Here is a 17,789-nt window from a genome sequence, read left to right as displayed (position 1 = left end):
CATAAATCTACTATGTAAAACTATTTCTTCTTTAATTATAGAATGGATTACAACTTAAAAAAAAACCAAACAAACCAACCAAACAAAAAAGCCCCAGCAAGTGATGCTGTCCTGCAAGACAGTGGATTATATTGCATGTGTTTCATGAACTGCAGAAAATACTTCTTCATTAACAAGATGCCTCCTTGCCAGTATTCCCAAGGAGGCAAACAATGAGAGCTGGTAAGTCTTCACTCTACCTAAAACCAAGAGGAACTTGATTTAAACAGAAACATTGATTCTATTAACAATGATGAGAAAATACAAGTGTGTGAACATGTAAATAATACCCTGCCCACTTAAAAAGTTATACCACATATAGCAACAACTGCCTACATTTTAGTGGATGACTGTGCACATCCTGTCTGAAACAAGCCTGAAAAAATACTTACAAACACTAAAAAAAACAACCAAAAAACAAAAACTACCAGCTTGTTACAGTACTGTGTGAAAACAGAAAGGTCCCCTTTAAAAGGCAAACCAACCACATTACCTACAAACTTGCAGTTAAATACCTAAATTCTTGTCCATTACAAGCATGAACCCACAATCTCCCCTTTCTTAGATGAGTTTTCATAGCACTCTACTCCACTTGCTCAAGCCTCAACAAGCTTAAGTGACTCAGGCCAGTACCTTCATATTCACCAGGGTGGGGCAAGGGAGAAAACCTCAGTACAGACACTTTGGGGTTGTAAGAATGCAAATCACCCAATTCAGCATTTTGAATAGCACCCATAACTCAAAGCTAAAACCTGTGCTACACCAGACCACATGGTGAAAGCCTATCATATGCCTAATAGGAAACATTCAGAAATACATTAATAAAACCCAGAAATTTCAGGTTAGTCTTCAAAAATTACCCATCACCAACAGCAGCACAATAATCAAGTGAAGAAGGGACAAAGTAAGAACAACTGCTGTTAGATGCCCATCCAGGAATACTGTGCAAAAGAAACAATATTTTTAATGCCCAGCAATTCAAGCAGCAGAGGGGTGTCCAACAGACCCAATGTCTTGCAAGATTAAGGCTAAAATTGAACAACAAATCAGCTAAAGTCATTAGGCTGATCTTTCTACTTCTTTTGTTCACCTCTTAACAGTCAGATTACTCCCAAACCTCAAAACTCAGCTAATTAAAAAAAAGGCACTATCTGGCTACAACAAAAAGGAGACACAGACAAGACCATAAGAACATCAGAACTCACGTTAGCTCAGGCATCCCACCAGAAATTACAAGAGAACCAAGAAAGGTTGGATCACAGAACAAAGACAACATTGGAAAAAATTAGGGCCATCTGAGGATTTGTACACCTTAGACAATACTTCCATTTCTAACCTCTTTTCCTTCCTAGAAGACATGCAGATAACCTTAAATAGCAAGACCAGTGCCCAAATACAGCTTTTTGAATGTAGGCTGGTCAGCTCCTTAAAAAGGAACCAGTCCCTGGCTAAACCAACAGGTGAGATTTCTCCAGCTAACATGGAACTGTACTATCAACATGGTTTTGTTCAAAACAGTCTATTAACATAAACAATACAAACAAGCATGCCTAGAAGCTTTTTATTTCTTTCCCAACTACATTTGTTGGTCTGATAAAAGTTATTAGTCCTCACTACAAACTTGGTTCCTTTTATATCTGATGGAAAACAGCCACACACTAACACTATAGTAAATATTACAATCATGAAGGTTTCATAGACTGGAGTTCCAGCAACACCTGGAGATCATCAGAGAGAATACTGACTGGAAAAAAAAGAAAGCTGTTCATCATTTACCTGACACAAACCTGAAACCACAGAGTTAATCCTGTAACCTGAGCCCATCTGCAAAGTAGACACCTCCTCATAAAAAAACATCTCCATCCAGTTTTGCATAACTTGTTAAGAAGGAACAAAGCCTCTCCTGAGCAACTCCGTACTGGCTTATGAAGAACAACGTAAAAGAAAAGTTCTCTAAATGAGGAAATTCTAGACTGAAGTTTATTAACTGAAGCAGTCAGGAAAAAAAGTAAGAGTCACAATCACCTCTATGCAACCTGTTTCACAAATTCTGTTCATTATGTGTAAATACCAGGAGAGTTCTCAGGTAGAAGTCCCAAGAACTTAAGACATTTTAATGTACAACACTATAAGAGGGACAATAATGTTTCAGTCACTGAACACTGATGATAAAAATATTCAGGGACCACCATTATAACCTAAGCAGTGCAGAAAGGAAGGGGAAAAAGAAATTAAAAAGCATGCAGATATATTCTGAAGAGGTCAAGTTATCAGAAATGGATCATTTAAAGACACAGTTTTCTGCAGGCTTACGTTCTAGCTGAATGGCTTCACTCTTTCAGTGTTCAAAGTAAGAAGGAATTTGATCTATGACAGTCATCCCAGTCTTGATTCCAGTTTCATTTGTGCCACACTTCATAAAATTGTATCTAAATTCTGGTTTGGGGGTTATTTATTGTGTGCGTTCAATGCTCTTTTTCCACAATCAGGGACAGAGGTTTGCTGATTGTGTGAAAAACTTGCACCTTGACCAGCTTCTCCTGGCTGACAGAAAAGGAAACTAACTTTTGAGAAAACTGCCATATTTCCCCCTCCAAATGCTAAAATTATGGCACTGCTGTTTAGGTATCTAGTTACATTCATCATTCTAGCTGCAAAATTAAATTATTTTAAATTACTGCACACAGTCTCAGGAACAGGGAAGCTCCTAGGCTACTGTTTGAAGTGTCAGAACAAGGCCATGAAGCAACAATTCTTCCTCAAGTAGTCTCAGTTGATGTAACACTTCCCAGTACTACCATAAACAACACAATTGCAAAAATAAATTTTAATAATCAGATTTATTCATTTCATATACAGTTAAGGACACAGCTAATTTTTTTTTGTAGTTGCAGAATAAGATGGGTGAAAAAATTGCTAAGAAGGACTTTGAAAAAAAGAACCTAGTGAGCAAGCTTCACAACCTTATCACCAACCATAAAAGGCTAAACATGGCTAAAAAACAATGGACAAGATCACTTCAGTAGTATTTCACTAGCAGAAACACACATTAGAGTTGTTTGATTGGTCATCAATGATGGCAGAATACGCAGATCTGACAATACTGAGTTCAAACCTGTATAAACAGCTATCTAAAAATTGCAGTCTCTTATTAATTTTACTCTTTCAAGTATGCTTTCCCTAGGCCCACATGCAGCAGATGTAACAGATGGAAACTGCCAGTGAAATATGGCAAAGTCATGCGGGCCATCATGCGTGAACCAAGCTTCCTGAACCGCTCTTGAATCAGACTGCTGCATTCAGCCAGGCACCCAGAATCCCACCCAGCTTCTCATCCACACCACGACACAGCCAGCACTTCACTCAGGTAGATGAGACATGACTTACAGCCAATTGTAAAGTCTGAGTTATTCATCAATATCCAGTTCACAATGAGTATATTTATAGTTTACCCATAAACCGAGTGTGACACTGTGACAGTGCTCTGATGCCATTGCCTGTGCCAGGGTACCAGCCTAGTCATGGCATCTCCTATTTTCAGACATTCTGCAGTCTTCCCAGCATTCAAGCAGAAGGATACTTCACCAGAAGATACATCACTAATTATTTTCGGAGTAATTACCTAATAAACACATTACTACATGATTCCATTCAGCTGATTTAAGTCCTTGCTGCCACCAAAGTGTTACCTAAGCTTTCTGTTCTCACAAACACCATCATGCTGTCAACATTATTCATGTAGCCACACAAACAGGCTGCAGGAACTCATTTAGCTGAAAACTAACCTGAGGAGAGGAAACAAGGCAGAAAAAAAAAAAAAAGAAAGAAGATTTGTTTTCATTCAGACGAGCATCTTAACCTACCAGTCTTCCTGAATCCTGATGCTACTGTAAAGGAGAAGAGAGTAACCTGCAGAGACATGCAAGGAATGAGTATTGCTACACTTTAAGAATATTCAACTCTTTTTCTAAATAAAGCAATAGTTCCTTTTACTTTAGGTACCTTGAAAATTATTATATTACCCTTCTTGTCCCTCAGTATATTGGAAAAAGAACACTAAAAAGATAAAACAAGTATTCACGTGCACTTACTGATAAATTCTGTGGTTTGCTAAAGTAACAAAGGTTTTTAAATGCAGGATTTATTTGGCATTTTCTCCAAGAAATCAATAATTAACTATACCAGGACTCTTCAGGGAGCAAGGCTCTGCAGTTATTTGCAACCTGTTCTGCACTACAAAAGAAGAACCCTGGCAGTGACCATCTCAGTAATACAACAGAGCACTTTCAGAACCAGGGAGACATAAGGGAACAACACACCTGGAAAATTTAAATTGCTCTCTTACAGTCATGACTCCTTTTCTACAAATCTAATAGCCCTTGAAACTCACATTTCAAAGTAACAGCACATTTCCACTACCATACTAATGAATATTACAAGTTAATATTTAATGGAGATCTAATTTTACCTGCAGACAGCGTTATGTAGTTGTTTCACAGTTAAGCTCTGGTTTAGCACAGGCACTGCTCATGTCTGTTAAGGTTTTGAAGTAATATTGAAGCCCCATCAGTAAGCAGTGAATGGAGTGCCAGTGGCTCACAGATAGACCTAGATTTATCTGGGGAGAGCAGCCTGGGACCCCACAGGTAATGTTACACCTATAAATAGAACAAATAAGGAGCATGTGAATATTTCCTGCCCAATGGGACCATACATGTCTGGTTTACCCGTTCTGAGTTATTTTCAGCTCCCTTAAAGTAGGGAAAATGGCATGTGAAGCCAAGAATCTGCAGGGAATGGAATGCAAGGGAAACACCTGTTGTGAGGTCAGTTAAAAAACGGAACAAAGACACACCATGCAAGCTGTGAAAGGTGAGAGGTTACAGCAGTTTCTAGAGGGAAGACTGCCTTATAAAGGCAGAAGAGTTTCTTCACTGGAGAAAACTTAAGGGAAGAAAGGGGAAAGCTTTCCCTACAGGTACAGCAGCTGAAGAATGGCCAGTGTTATTCCTTTATTTCTTTTAATAGAAATATTTTCTATAATTAGAAAGTTTTGAACAGTACCCAGAATAAAAATCATTACCTACTTTTTCTATAAAGGTCTGCTAGAGAAAGGCAGGTTCAGCTGTATGATGCACCAGCCAAACTGACAGCTAAGCTTGCTGGATGATTTCTCACTACTCCCACCACAAGATGCACCCCTTACAATTAATGGACTTGATGATCCTTATGGCTCCCTTCCAACTTGAGATATCCTACAACAGTGCACCCCATTCAAAAGCAACAAAAGTTTAGCCTAACAGGTGACAAACAGCATATTGGGTTTTACTGACTTAGAACTAGAACACTGGTGTGCTTTTTTCACATGTAGTCCTCAGCTGTTCTGGCTCAAGGTTAGGACTTCTCTGCATGACAATATTATTCCTATTTCACCATAGCTCATCTTGAACTGGACAGTGTCTTAAGGCCTTGTGAGGGCATTTCTTAAAAACCCCTCCACAAACGCAGAATGGAAGACAAAAAAACCACCAGTATGTGTTACTTTTCTTCTAGCTTTTAAAATTACCACAGGGGTAATGTGGCAAAATCCTATATCTGGAACAAGTGAAAAGACTGCCAGCTTAAATTTAAGTCCCTGACAGTTATAGCTGAATAAAATAAATGCATGACATACAAGTCTCCTCTATGAACCAAATCTAGCAATGTGCTGACCTTGAGAAGTTCTTACACTGTTTTTTAAAAATCACCAGCATGTCATATACTCAAAAAGACCGAATTTGCATAATTGCTGTGTTATTTCACTACAACATACTTTCCAATGACCCATGCCGATGGGATGAAGACTGTGCAGGGCAGCACATATATGTGGTGTTTATAATGGATTAATTTACATTACAAAGTAAAATCTGCAAGTGTGAGAGCTGTTGGTTTCTATTAGATATTCAGTTTACAGCTGTAGCCACTTCCTCTGTCTTGCAGACCACAGATCACCTAAGAGGACAGAAACAGTCTGTGTTGTCTTCAGGCACACGTCCTGCCCAGAAGTTTACTTCTTCTGACATCTGTATTTTCCTTACCTTTCCAGACCATTGCTTTTCTCTAACTGTCCTCAAAGCTGAAGATGTGAAATATGAGGAAAGGATAGCCTTCAACCATTTTTAGGCCCTTCTGTTCAAGTCACTAGGTCAACATATGAAAGAACAAATAACTGAGCAGGGGATAGTATAACTGCATGGATAACAAGACCTAAAATTTAAATGGATAAGAAATCCCTCTTGCAGACAGCCTCTCTCTCTTTATTACTCTTAGACCCTGATCAATGCTGGGAGAAGGAGCTGTGAATCTTTATCAAATCAGTGTAAGCATCTCTCTCAGCTTCAATCAGTATAGTCTATTAACCTACTAAACTACAAAGTTTATAGTACAGATGAAGCTCAAATTATGGTTGTGTCTAACAGATAATTGTTGGTAAAATACTTGGTTTCTCTCTTCCCTTATTACGTAATAGTTCACCAAAACCACTACAGTACCCATACTCCCCTCCTGTGAAAAAATGCATTACAGCATCAGACAGCACTGCTGAAGGTAAAACCACATCAGGTTTATCAGCACCACTAATATGTTTTACTCCTAGCCAACTACGGTATTTTAAAACAAGTTAAAAAGCAAGTTTCATAAGTGAAGGAACAATGCCTGCCTTGCTTGCTGATTTGAACTTCAAGAGCAGATCAATGCTATTTGTAACACAAAAGTTTGGAATCTCTTCCAAAGCGGGTAAAATGGATCTCTGGTAAATGTTGTTGAGCAAAGAAATTAAGCAACACTGATCTCTAGTCAAAACTGGATTTAAAATATATCCTCTGTGAAACAAATAAGCTCAAAATGGTTTTTGGTTTGGGTTTGTTTTTTGGTTTTTTGTTTGTTTGTTTGTTTTGTTTTGAGAGAATGCACAGAAGAAACCATAGAGTTTCACTAACATCAGTATTAATGCTGCATTCAGTGGAAGGGTCAGATATACTAATCAGCCACAGAAAAGACTCTGCCTTTACTCAGGTGCTAAACTAAGCATCATACCATGCCAGCAGCTCATTTTTTTCAGCTTTCTTCCTTAGGACTTGACTGGATTTTGAAGCACTTGACTGAACAGCAGGCAGCACCTAGAGAAGTTCTGCTGTGTGACCACGTAAGTCTGTAGCTGTTTGTTAATCCGTAATAAATTCACTATTGTTTGTAAGCCTCAGCTTCCGTTTTTTTTAGATATTAAGTACTCTGAGGTGATCAGAGACACTTGGGCTACTGCTGTTTCTGGTATGATTAGCACTTACCCTTGCCCCTTTTCCAAGGGACCACAAGAGAAGGGGAGGAGCAGGAAGGAATAAAGCAGATCTCACTCTAAACGTTTATCAGACAAATGCGACACCAGCTCGAAGGGTCGAGATCTGGAACAGGAGCAACTGTTACTGCTGCCTAATTTAACACACTTGCACTCCAAGGATCATTTCTCGGTAATACAAAGTCAAAACACAGAGGGTGCTTCTCACACCAAAAGGTTAAGAAAGCACAGCCAGTAAGAAGATGTAGAAGACGTTACACAGGGGAAGGGAAAGTGCATGGAAAGCTGAAACTGCAAACCAGCACCTTCCCAAAGCAGTAAGGAATAATAAAGATGACAATGGTTTTATTGGTGAGGACACTTTGGAAAAAGAGACACCACCAAGAAGCAGACCAATACATTTTGCTTGCCGGAGGCATCAACACCACCTAATGTGTTACTGGGACAGACCTGTTTTCCTGTTATTCTGCAGATTTTTCTTCAGCCCTGTCCTCCTCACATCAGAGAGGCAAACACCTGAAGCTCCCACTCAAAGAAAGGCTCAGCAAGTGGCATTACCCAAACTTCTGCCTGGGCAGACAATTGTCCTCAAGTCTCTTTGTCAAGCAGCAGGACGGATGTTTCCATTTACAAACACAGTTGCTAACAGCAGGCATAACTTGGCTGGGAATAAGAATGGGTCCCCCAGGACTTCTAGCCTTTCCCACTTCAAAATATCAATGCTCCCCCTTCCTGCCATAATCACATACAACCATCCCCCCCAAATGTGCACAAATAGAACTAACAGCGTTTTAAGGGGGAAAACTTTAAGAGCATCAGTGGGACAATAATGGGTTTGGTCAGGAGTGAAACATATCAGGAAATAGCTGAGAACAAGCGAGTAACACACAAATGACTCAGGATCCATTCCCATTACAATGGGGAAAACAGGCAAGTCTTTTCCACACATGGACAGATCCACCCACCCTGGTAAAAAAGTACAGAACAAATGCCAATTTTTTGTAGTGACTTCAAGAAGCCCAAAATATTTTTCATAAGAACACCATCATCCTACTATACTGAGAGTGTGGCTACAATAAACCTTGATTCTTTTCTGCTTTGTAACTTGCACAGAATAAGTACAACTGTTGTAGTGGGGCACGCAGTACTTTGATTCATACAAGTAACTTACATAAATCCTGGGACTGACCTTTGTTTGCAATTACAGTAACACTCTCTGACACTCCAGCTTTTACTTTTACAAAGTCAATGTAACAGACCACCTGTGCTTCCCAGTTGTTACAAAACACATCAAAACAAGCTCGTCATTTCTATTTCCATTGACACCGTGTAACAACGGAGCACAGCCCTGTAACTTACAAGACACAAGGCTTGCAGTACATGGCACCCAGGCCCCTTCACATGCCACAAACACTGCCCTTCCACTGCTCAGCCTGCTATACCCCACAGAATCAGCATCCCCTCCATCCGAGCGAGTGAGGAGGGGCCAGACTCACAGTGAAACTTTGTGTTGACAGCTGGTTCCAGAGTTGGATGCGACCCGTGTGAAGGCGAGTAACAAGTGCACTCTCAGCACCAAACAGATCAGCTGCAGACAAAAGGCAGCACACACACGCCAATGACCCTTCTGAACACACCACATCCACCAGCTGCGACAAAATAGTTTACCTTCTGTTCGGTGTTAGCAAAGGAGGCAACCTAGATGGCAAAGAGCACATTCAGGAGCGGCTGTGAAGAACAAACTGAGGGTGGCAGGTTATCACTGCAGCGCTAGTTTTGCTGGAGCATAAACCAAGTGCTGAAGCGATTTTGAAGCATAATTATTCACAGTTCACCTGAGTGCAGGTCGCCAGCGCAATTCATGCAAGAAGCAACCGAGAATATCTCGTTTGGGATACTGGTACTGTATCAGGTCACCCCCACCAACTGCATCTCCCTCTCCTGCACTGAGGTTTCCAGACCTAAAACCCGCAGCAAACAGCTCTCTACCTTCTGTCTCCGTGTAATTAGCACTATTAATCCCAGGCTATCCAAGCCCCCTGCCGTGGCTCCGATTTGGCGTTAATCTCCGCCGAAGTCCCTTCTTCCTCCCTACAGAAAGCCATTTAAAGCCTGGCACGCCTTTCGCTCTGGAGCGGTGTTCTGTCGCGGGGGGATCAGCCGCACGCCGCACGAGTGGGCAGCGCAGAGAGCCGCCACACCTGGCCTGCCCACGCCGCAAGCAGGCAAGGAAAAGTTACTTTTTAGAGAGCCGCCGCTCGGGACAGGACAAGGGCTGCGGGGCTGAGCCGCAGCCGCCCTCCCGCTCCCGCAGGAACTGATTAGTCACCGGCGCCGCACGCGGGGCCGGGGCCGGCGGGGCCGGGCGGGGGAGCCCCGCGGCGCCGGGCACCGAGGGGCCGCACTCACCCCATCAGCCAGTCCATGGCTGGCTCCCGCCGCGCCGGCGAGCTCCCGCCGCCGCCGCCTCGCCGCTCACCGCCCGCTCATGGGGGCCGCTGCGCGCTCGGGGCTGCTCCCTCGGCCGCCGTGCCCGTGGGTCCCTGCCCCGCTCGGTCTGTCGGTCGGTCTGTCGCTCGGTCCCTCCCCGGCCGCGGGCGGGGCGGCCGCCGGGTGCCCCCCCCGGGCTGACACTCGCGCACTGGCGCGGCCGGAAGTAAACACACCGCGCTGGCCAACCCGGAAGCGGCCCCGCGCCGCCCGCCGCGCGGGGCACGCCGGGAGGTGTAGTCCGGGCGCGGCAGCCCCGGGCCGGGAGCCCGGCAGCGCTCGGGCCCTGTGCGGGAGGGGGCACGTACCCCTTCTCGCTGGGGCACGCCGAGTCGGGCTCTGAGGCAGCGCTGCAAGGCAAATTAGTGTGTTAATTAGAGACACGGGTGATGAGAAGCTGTAATTCCCGCGGGGTCGCCCGGGACTGACCCAAGGCTATCCTGCAAAAATGACCAAACAGCTGCTGAAGGGATGGTGCCTGTCCCCAGACAACAGTGCACCCTGAGATTTACACAAGCCTAACTTTTAAAACTAAACCCTTTCCACGCGGTTCGCTGGTGCCCAGCACTTCAGAGGCTCTGTAAAGCGATGGCCTCTTGACCGCCTGCCCCGATCGGCTGGGGACGAGCTCAGGGCACAGCCGCTGGACACGACCCCACACTCTGGACATGACCCCATGCTCTGGACATGACCCCACGCTCTGGACACAACCCCACGCTCTGGACACGATTCCACGCTCTGGACACGTGTATTGGTTAAACCTGCGTTATGGGAGAGCGCTGGTGGTGTCCTTGGGCTCCCTGCACCCCTTTCCAAGGGAAGGGCCTTCTCCAGAGGCCATCGTCACCCTCCTTGCCTCCCCTGCTTCCTCCCGCGCTGTGCCAGCGGCTCCGGGGCCATGCCGGCCATCCTGAGGTGCTCTGAGAGCCAGGGTGCCCAGGGCCCCTCATGCCGCCGTGACCCCGCTTTTCGGGCTGGGCGAGGCAGTCCCAGCCGCCACACGGGCTCCGGAGTCAGCTCCAGCGTTATCCTGCGGCCATACTGCATTGCAAGGGTACACCGCGGGTCACTGAATGTTTCTCAGTCATAGTTGTTCTGTATCTCTGTCCTAAGGAAAGGCGGTAGAGTTATTTTGTATTAAAAACCATATTGTGGTATAGTTTGGGGAAAGGACCTTCCCTTTGAAATCTGCTTTGCACAACACATAACTGGTTTGTTTTGCCATTCTCCCATTACAAAATTTCAGCCTGAGAATTGTCTGGGTATGTGGCAGTGTAACATAAGGACTTGAAAGTGTATGTTGCCTGTGTTCCAATGAAATGTTTATCTTTGATACATTTTATCTTCTCATTTGTTTTAGTTTTACTTATCCTTGTATTTAGGAAATGTAGCAGAGCATAGGAAAAAGGTCTTACAGCAAAACCCCCCACACTTTCCTGAGTGGCTGGGGCAAGGATTTTTTACAGTGTTTAAAATACCAGATCAAACCATCTGCAGAAAATAATTATCCTTTATGCAGACACTCGATCCAGTCATTATCTGCAAACATTTGAGAACAGATGTCCCTCATTTGAATTATGTTTTCTTGTTGCCCTTTGTTATTGGTATTTTTAGCAGGGCATTTGAGGATGAGCTCCATCCAAATTTACTGTGGGATGCAATAAATCCTGTACCAGGAGTAGGGTGTTTAGCCATATGACACAGGTTTTAAGATGACTTCTGATACAATGAGTTTGTCGTGTCAGATTAGCTGTTTTCCTCCTGATTGTATCAAGGAAAATATACAGCAACTGGCACTAGGAGAATTACTGGTGCAAAAAAAAAATCAGACAAGAGACATCTATTTCATTTATCTTTTGTATCCTACCTTCCAAGGGCACATGGCCTTTATCTACATCTCACCTAAGGTGATTCTTTTATAATGTTTTTTTCCCCTTGACATTACACTTCCATTGAGATTACTGTGTTGTCTGGGGGTTTTTTAGTCTTTTTTTTTCTTCTTCTTCCTTCAGCCACTGGAAACCACAGAAATTTCCCATTCATCCCAGTGCAGTCAGCCCCTCCGTGAGCAGCTCTGAAGAGCAGGGGATGTGCCAGCCCCAGAGCAGTGCCCGGTGGCTGTCCTGCAGCTCCCCTTCCAAGCCCTCTACAAAACACATTGCAGCGATTATTTATTTGGCAGCAGCAAGCCTGGAAGGCCGCAGGGCTCCTTTGTGCTAAGCCCTATGCACATGGACAAAGAAAGGGCACTCCCTTGTTGAGAGCAGGCCCTGTAGGACACCAAGATAAGGTGCTTAACCAGCTCTGGTCCCTGGCATACAGATGTGGCAGGGAGCACGGAGGGAGGATCTGCGAGGTTTATAGTGCTTGACGTCGCAGGGTTTGCATCGACTCTTCCCTGGATTACTGTTCCACAGCTTACTCGTGTCTAACAGGATTTAAAATGTGAGATTATTGACAGGCAGTCTGGGCAGAACGTGTGCCCCGTGGGCTTGTGGGGCCTGGGCTGCAGGGCTTTTGGCCTGTGGCACAGAGCAAGAAATACTGCATTCACTTGCTGCTCTCCTCCTTGCTCTGCCACTCATATCCCCTGGCCTGGCTGGCGTAACAGGAATCCAAAGAACGAGCATTGCCTGCTCCTCCTGGCCTCCAGGCATAGCGTGGCTTTGTTGCCAGATGTTCCTCAGCAGCACCAGTGCTTTTCAGAAACTGATGGGAGGCTAGAGGGGATCCCATGCAGCCCAGAGCATGGGAGCTGGGGCGGACAAACATCTCACATGAGGATCTGGCAGTCGTGTAAAGCTCTGCAGGGCTCAGTATAAAAGCCAAAGTACAAGATAGCATGGACCTGAGGGCTGTCCCTGTCTGTCAGGAGGCTCTGTTATGTCCCATAGCCCTGAAGAAAGACACGGCAGTCCCAAAAGTGACTCAGCGCTGGCTGAGAACTGCCTTGAAATAGCAAGTGTGAACATTTACTTCCTTTATTTTGTCCCACAGTTCTCATGACTAGATCTGTGTGAAACAGGACGTTTTATAGCCATCCAGACAGCAGCTGTCTTATCTACCTGATTTTCATGTTCCCTTTTAGTCAGCTTGCTCTGCCTGTCTGATAATAAAGTGGTGCCGCAGAGGGCGAGTGGCTATGAGGAAGTAATCAAGGCACCAGTCTCTTTGCAACTGTCCCTTTACTGCCTCTGATTTAATTGCCACTGCCTCCTGCAGTGGGAAAAGTGCAGCGTGCAGGTGGGCAAACACCACCTTGCACAGCCAGCACTGTGGGAGTGACCTTTGCTCCTTTATTGGCTTATTGCACCAGAAACACCTGTCCCTGCTTCACCCCCCTCTATGGATGTGGGGCAGAGCAGCCTCAGGTCTGATAGCTGGACATCAGCCTCACATGGTCCCTCTTCTCTGCTTGCTGGACAGGAATGGAGCATTGTTCAACGCTCTATGAGTTTTCCTGCCTTGATCTGAAGCAGTGTCATTCCCATGGAGCTCATCTTACCCCGGACAGCTGAGAGGCCTCAACAGGCAGAGATGTGAACCCATTTGCCGAGCTGAGGCATTTCCAGTGGGTGGCAGGGAAGCAGAGCAGGTGATGGCTGCCCTGACACAGAGGGGGTGTGACATTTTTCAGCTCCGATCTGGGTCTTCAGCAACAGAGAAGATACACCCTGTGCAGTTTATTCCAGGAGACGTGGCAGGCTGATGGGCTTGGGTTCAAAATGGTTCTATTTGTGAAGCTCTGAATGCAGCACTGGCTCTTTAAGTCAAAAACATCCACACACTCCTTCCCTGAGACAAAACCTCTTTGTCCCTGAGCGTGAAACATATTACGGTTCAAATTCCTGCAGAGCCAATAGAAAAAGAAAAGTGCATGAGTCTGACAGCGTGGGCCTGCCTGCAACTCTGAATATGATTATTAATCATGCTAGATATTAATAAAAGCATCTCTTCTTGGTTGGAATGTTTTATTTTTTATATATATATAAATAAACACTGTGAGTGGCTATAAATATTGATTGCTGCCAGTAATAGTAGGACCTTTTACATATAGTCTTGCAACAAGACAATCAATCCTGCTGAGGACCAGATTGGAAACAATAAATGGCAATTTGGGTCCTACACTGTCTGAGAAATATTGCTTTTATTCTGATGTCTGAGAGAGGGGAGAAACTCTAGGGAACAGGGCTGCAAAATCTGTCCTTGGGGGTCTGCATTTCTACAGATGTTGACTAGGGTTCAGTTTCTCTCTCCGAGTCACAGAAGAACAGAATTATTAGGCATTTCCTCTTTCAGACAACTTACGATTGGTTGTCAAAACATGAGACTGGTGGTGACTGGCTTTTAATTTTCCCCCCACTAATTAGGTATTACTGTGCAGCGTCTGCCTTTTGCTTCAGCTTCCATATCTGGGAAATGAAAAAAAATCCCACTTCCCTCTGCATCAAGTCTTGTGAGAGATGGTGTGTAAATGCTCAGAAACCTCCAGCTTAGGAGTGCTAAAAATTAGGTGGGTTTCTCTGTTCCTATGACAGAGAATATGATGTGTGGAATACAAGAATTACTGCTCAGAAACCTCCAGCTTAGGAGTGCTAAAAATTAGGTGGGTTTCTCTGTTCCTTGACGTGTGGAATACAAGAATTATGCTAAAGTTAATTGAATTAATTTTAAAGAAGAGGGAGTTTTAGTTTCAGCTGGGAAGCTTGGGAAATGCCACTGGGTTGATCTGCATGTGTCAGAGAGCTCTGTAAGGGGATGAGCAAGGGTTTCCTTTTGTGCCAGTGCTGGCAGCTCTGCGTCATTGTGGACAGGCTGTAACCAAACTGACGCTCCCAGCATGCCTGACCAATACCAGCCCACTGGAACGGGCCCTTGGAAAGGGGAAGCAGAAGACACACACCAGCTTTGTGGTGCTCTTCCTCCTTACTGATAAGCTCTTTCCTGAACATGTCTTAATCTACTGGGAAAAGTGCCCAGGGTGAGAAGTGGGACATGTATTTTTAAGTTTGGAGATGGATGTTCAGTGTGGGGTTGGGATGTAGGTTACCCATAAGCAAAAGATGTCACATGTAACTGGAAGCCAGGGTTTGGCCATCCCCACCGGTTTTGCAGGAAGATGGAGACAGTGATGGAAATTGTTTGCATTATTTTCCTAATTCTGCATCTCTCTCACAGATGGCAAAACTCCCTCTAGGCCTCCTCCTTGAAAAAACCCAGCAGGCTGCAAAAAGCCTGCAAGGCTGTTTTTTTAGAGTCCTGGCTGCTTTTAACCACTCCTTGACATTATTTACAAAGGCAAGGAACAACTGTCTGGCACGTCTTGTCCTCTGGTACAACTCATGTAAAGCAGTTCGCCAAATAACCTTTGAAGCACCTCAGAGCCTGTGTCACTGTCACATCTCCTGCAGCCCAAGGAGCTGGGCAGCTCACCTGTGCACACACAGGGCACATCTCTGCAGGGCACAGTGTGCCTCCCACAGCAAAATACCCAGAAGGGAGCAGCTGGATCTGCAAGAGGATGGTCAGACTGGTGCCAGGATGACCCGCAGGGTTTGCTTTGTGGGTCCTGTGCCCTCAGAATGAGGTGTGTGGGGACGAGCAGCGCCTGGCTGCAGCCAGCTGCCCTCTGCCCCCGCTGCCGGGGCTCAGACCCCGCGGGCAGCGTCCAGCCCGGCGTGGGGCTGCTGCCCGCAGTACAAATGAGGCCTCCAAAGGATGACTGCATTAAAGGGTTCCCAGCCCCCACCGATTACAAAGGGTGCCTGGCAGAACAGGAGTCTGTTTGTCTGCTGCGCTCTGCACAAACAGTCGCTTCTGTAAATACATCTCACACGAGCAATTAGCCCCGACAATAAAGAGGTCCCAGCTCTGCTGAGCTGTGCGGGGAAGCTGCTCTTCACCGGCACCGAAGAGGGCTCCGACAGCAATTCCCCACCTGCTGCCTTCCCTGGGAGAGAGACCACGGCTCTGGGTCTGCAGAGCATCCCCTCCGTTCTGCTCCAGCCCTCTTGGCTGGCTCCGGTGCCTTGGCATGACTGGTGCCTTGGCATGACTGCTCTCCAAACAGCCCCTGGGTGATAACTGAGCACCCAGCGGCCTGGGGCTGCACAGGGAGGGGGCACACATTGCTCTCCAGCTCCTCTGACACCCTGGGGGCAGGGAGAAGTTATTTTAAGGGTGCAGGAAATATTATGCTGTGAAATTGAAGCTGGCTCCCACTGTGCTTGGAAAGCACCCAGCCCAGCTCAGCAGCCATTCTTATCACTGACTAAATGCACTTGTAATGATTTCTCCTTTCCCTCCTTCCTCACGTTACTAGCATTTTTCTCCTCTTTCATCTTGCACAAATAAATATGAAAACCAGCCCAGGGAAAGCACTAATCAGTTGTTATTCATGCATATTTGCAATGCCAGGTAGAGGCCTCAGCTGGACAGCAGGGCTCTCCGTGCCAGGCTCTGGTCATTGCAAAATCCACAGGGAATTATAAGTACCAAAGCCCTGGAAGCCCTGGCCCCACATACAGAGGGGAGATGTCAGATGTGATGAGCGTATTGTAGGCAACGTGCCTTGATGCCTCTTCTTTTTACAGTGCACTCTGTGTAAAAAAAAAAAGAAAAAAAAAAGAGAGAGAGAGAGAGAGAGGAGGCAGGGAGAGGTAGAAATGTAGAAATGAGACAGTCACCCCCAGGCATCGGGCAGCCTGCTGCTTGCTTCTAACTTTCCAAGGAGGGCAAGTCCTGTGTGCTGTATATCGCTGTTGTGGAGGGGAAAGGAGCTTTTTCTAATGCTGCTCCCTCTTTAATTTCTAGCCTTGCTGCCTGAAAGCAGTTCATCCTCTCTAAATCTTTCCAGAAGTGAACATGTCTTTTTCTTGGAGCAGAAACTGAAGTGCTCCTATACTGCTGTGTTGGTTCCTACACTGATATCACTGAAGTCCAGCTCCAAGAAGATAGCCAGTCCTGCAAAACTTGTGTAAAGCAAACGAACAAACAGAAAATAAAACAGTGACACATACCCGTGTTAATTTATTTGAGAACACCAGAATGTTTCTGTATCAGTACCTGTTACTGAGGAATAAAGTGCTATTCCTTGCCTTTGAGGTGGAGCAAGAAGGCAGTGTGATCCCTGGTGGCAGCCTGCTGTCCTCGGGGCTCCACATCCTAAGAAGACTCAATGGCACCATCTGATGGCTGAGAGGAAATATTCATATTCATTTCACGAATATGCCTTCATTCGAAGGTATTCCCAGTCAGTAACAAGGCTTCTGGCTAGGTGCAGGTGGGTTAGTGGTCTTTCCAGGAGGCTTTGGGAGAGATCCCAAATGATGTTGAGAGGTGGGAATGTTTGGCTTGCATGGGGGGAACGCTGCCCTCTTCCTCACTCGGCTCCTTCAGTGCTGACACAGGGGAAGCAGCAGCACCTCTGGAGCAGATTTGTGAAAAACAGGTGACAGTGAGTTTGCAGGGCACAATCACAAAAATATAGGATGCTGCTGAGGCTCCCCAAAATCAGCACAGAGCAGAGTGCTAGTAGAAACAAAGAAAAAACCCTGCCACAGCAGCCCAGACAAGGGAAAGCCAAGCTGGAGCTGCTGGAGAGGGTTTGGTGTGCATAGAAGGCCATGTAAGGCTCTGTTGATGCAGGTGGCTCAGACCAGTGGGGATTTGTTTGGTAAGTGCCCTCCATTGATTTTTCTATGTATAGGAAGTGTTGATTTCTCCAGCAAAGGCTGCAAAGGAAGGTCAGGTTTATTCCATGTCTGCTTTGCAGCGTTAGCAGTGGAAGGTGACCTCTCCTCTTTGACTCTGATGACTGCAAGGGCAGTAAGTGCGAGGAGTCAGCTAAATTTTGCCCCCTGCTCACAGTAATCTGCTCCTACATGAAATCCAGGAGGATAGGGTGACAGGGAAGAAAGCTTTGCCC

General features: G+C 45.6%; 1 protein-coding gene across 1 annotated transcript in view; it reads right to left on the bottom strand.

Moving 5' to 3' along the window:
- Positions 1 to 10,013, bottom strand: part of MOB2 (MOB kinase activator 2) — a 109,280-nt gene extending 99,267 nt beyond the window's left edge. Inside the window, exon 1 of the mRNA XM_039728309.1 lies at positions 9,782 to 10,013. Within this exon, the coding sequence (XP_039584243.1) occupies positions 9,782 to 9,798 (17 nt within the window). The 5' untranslated portion in view covers positions 9,799 to 10,013. The remainder of the gene's footprint in view (positions 1 to 9,781) is intronic.
- Positions 10,014 to 17,789: the final 7,776 nt, after the last annotated feature.

This window comes from Passer montanus, unplaced genomic scaffold, assembly GCF_014805655.1.
Source record: "Passer montanus isolate IOZ18808 unplaced genomic scaffold, ASM1480565v1 scaffold65, whole genome shotgun sequence".
Taxonomy (NCBI): Eukaryota; Metazoa; Chordata; class Aves; order Passeriformes; family Passeridae; genus Passer; species Passer montanus.
Note: the sequence above shows the minus strand (reverse complement) of the source record. Positions and strands in the feature narration are given on the sequence as shown.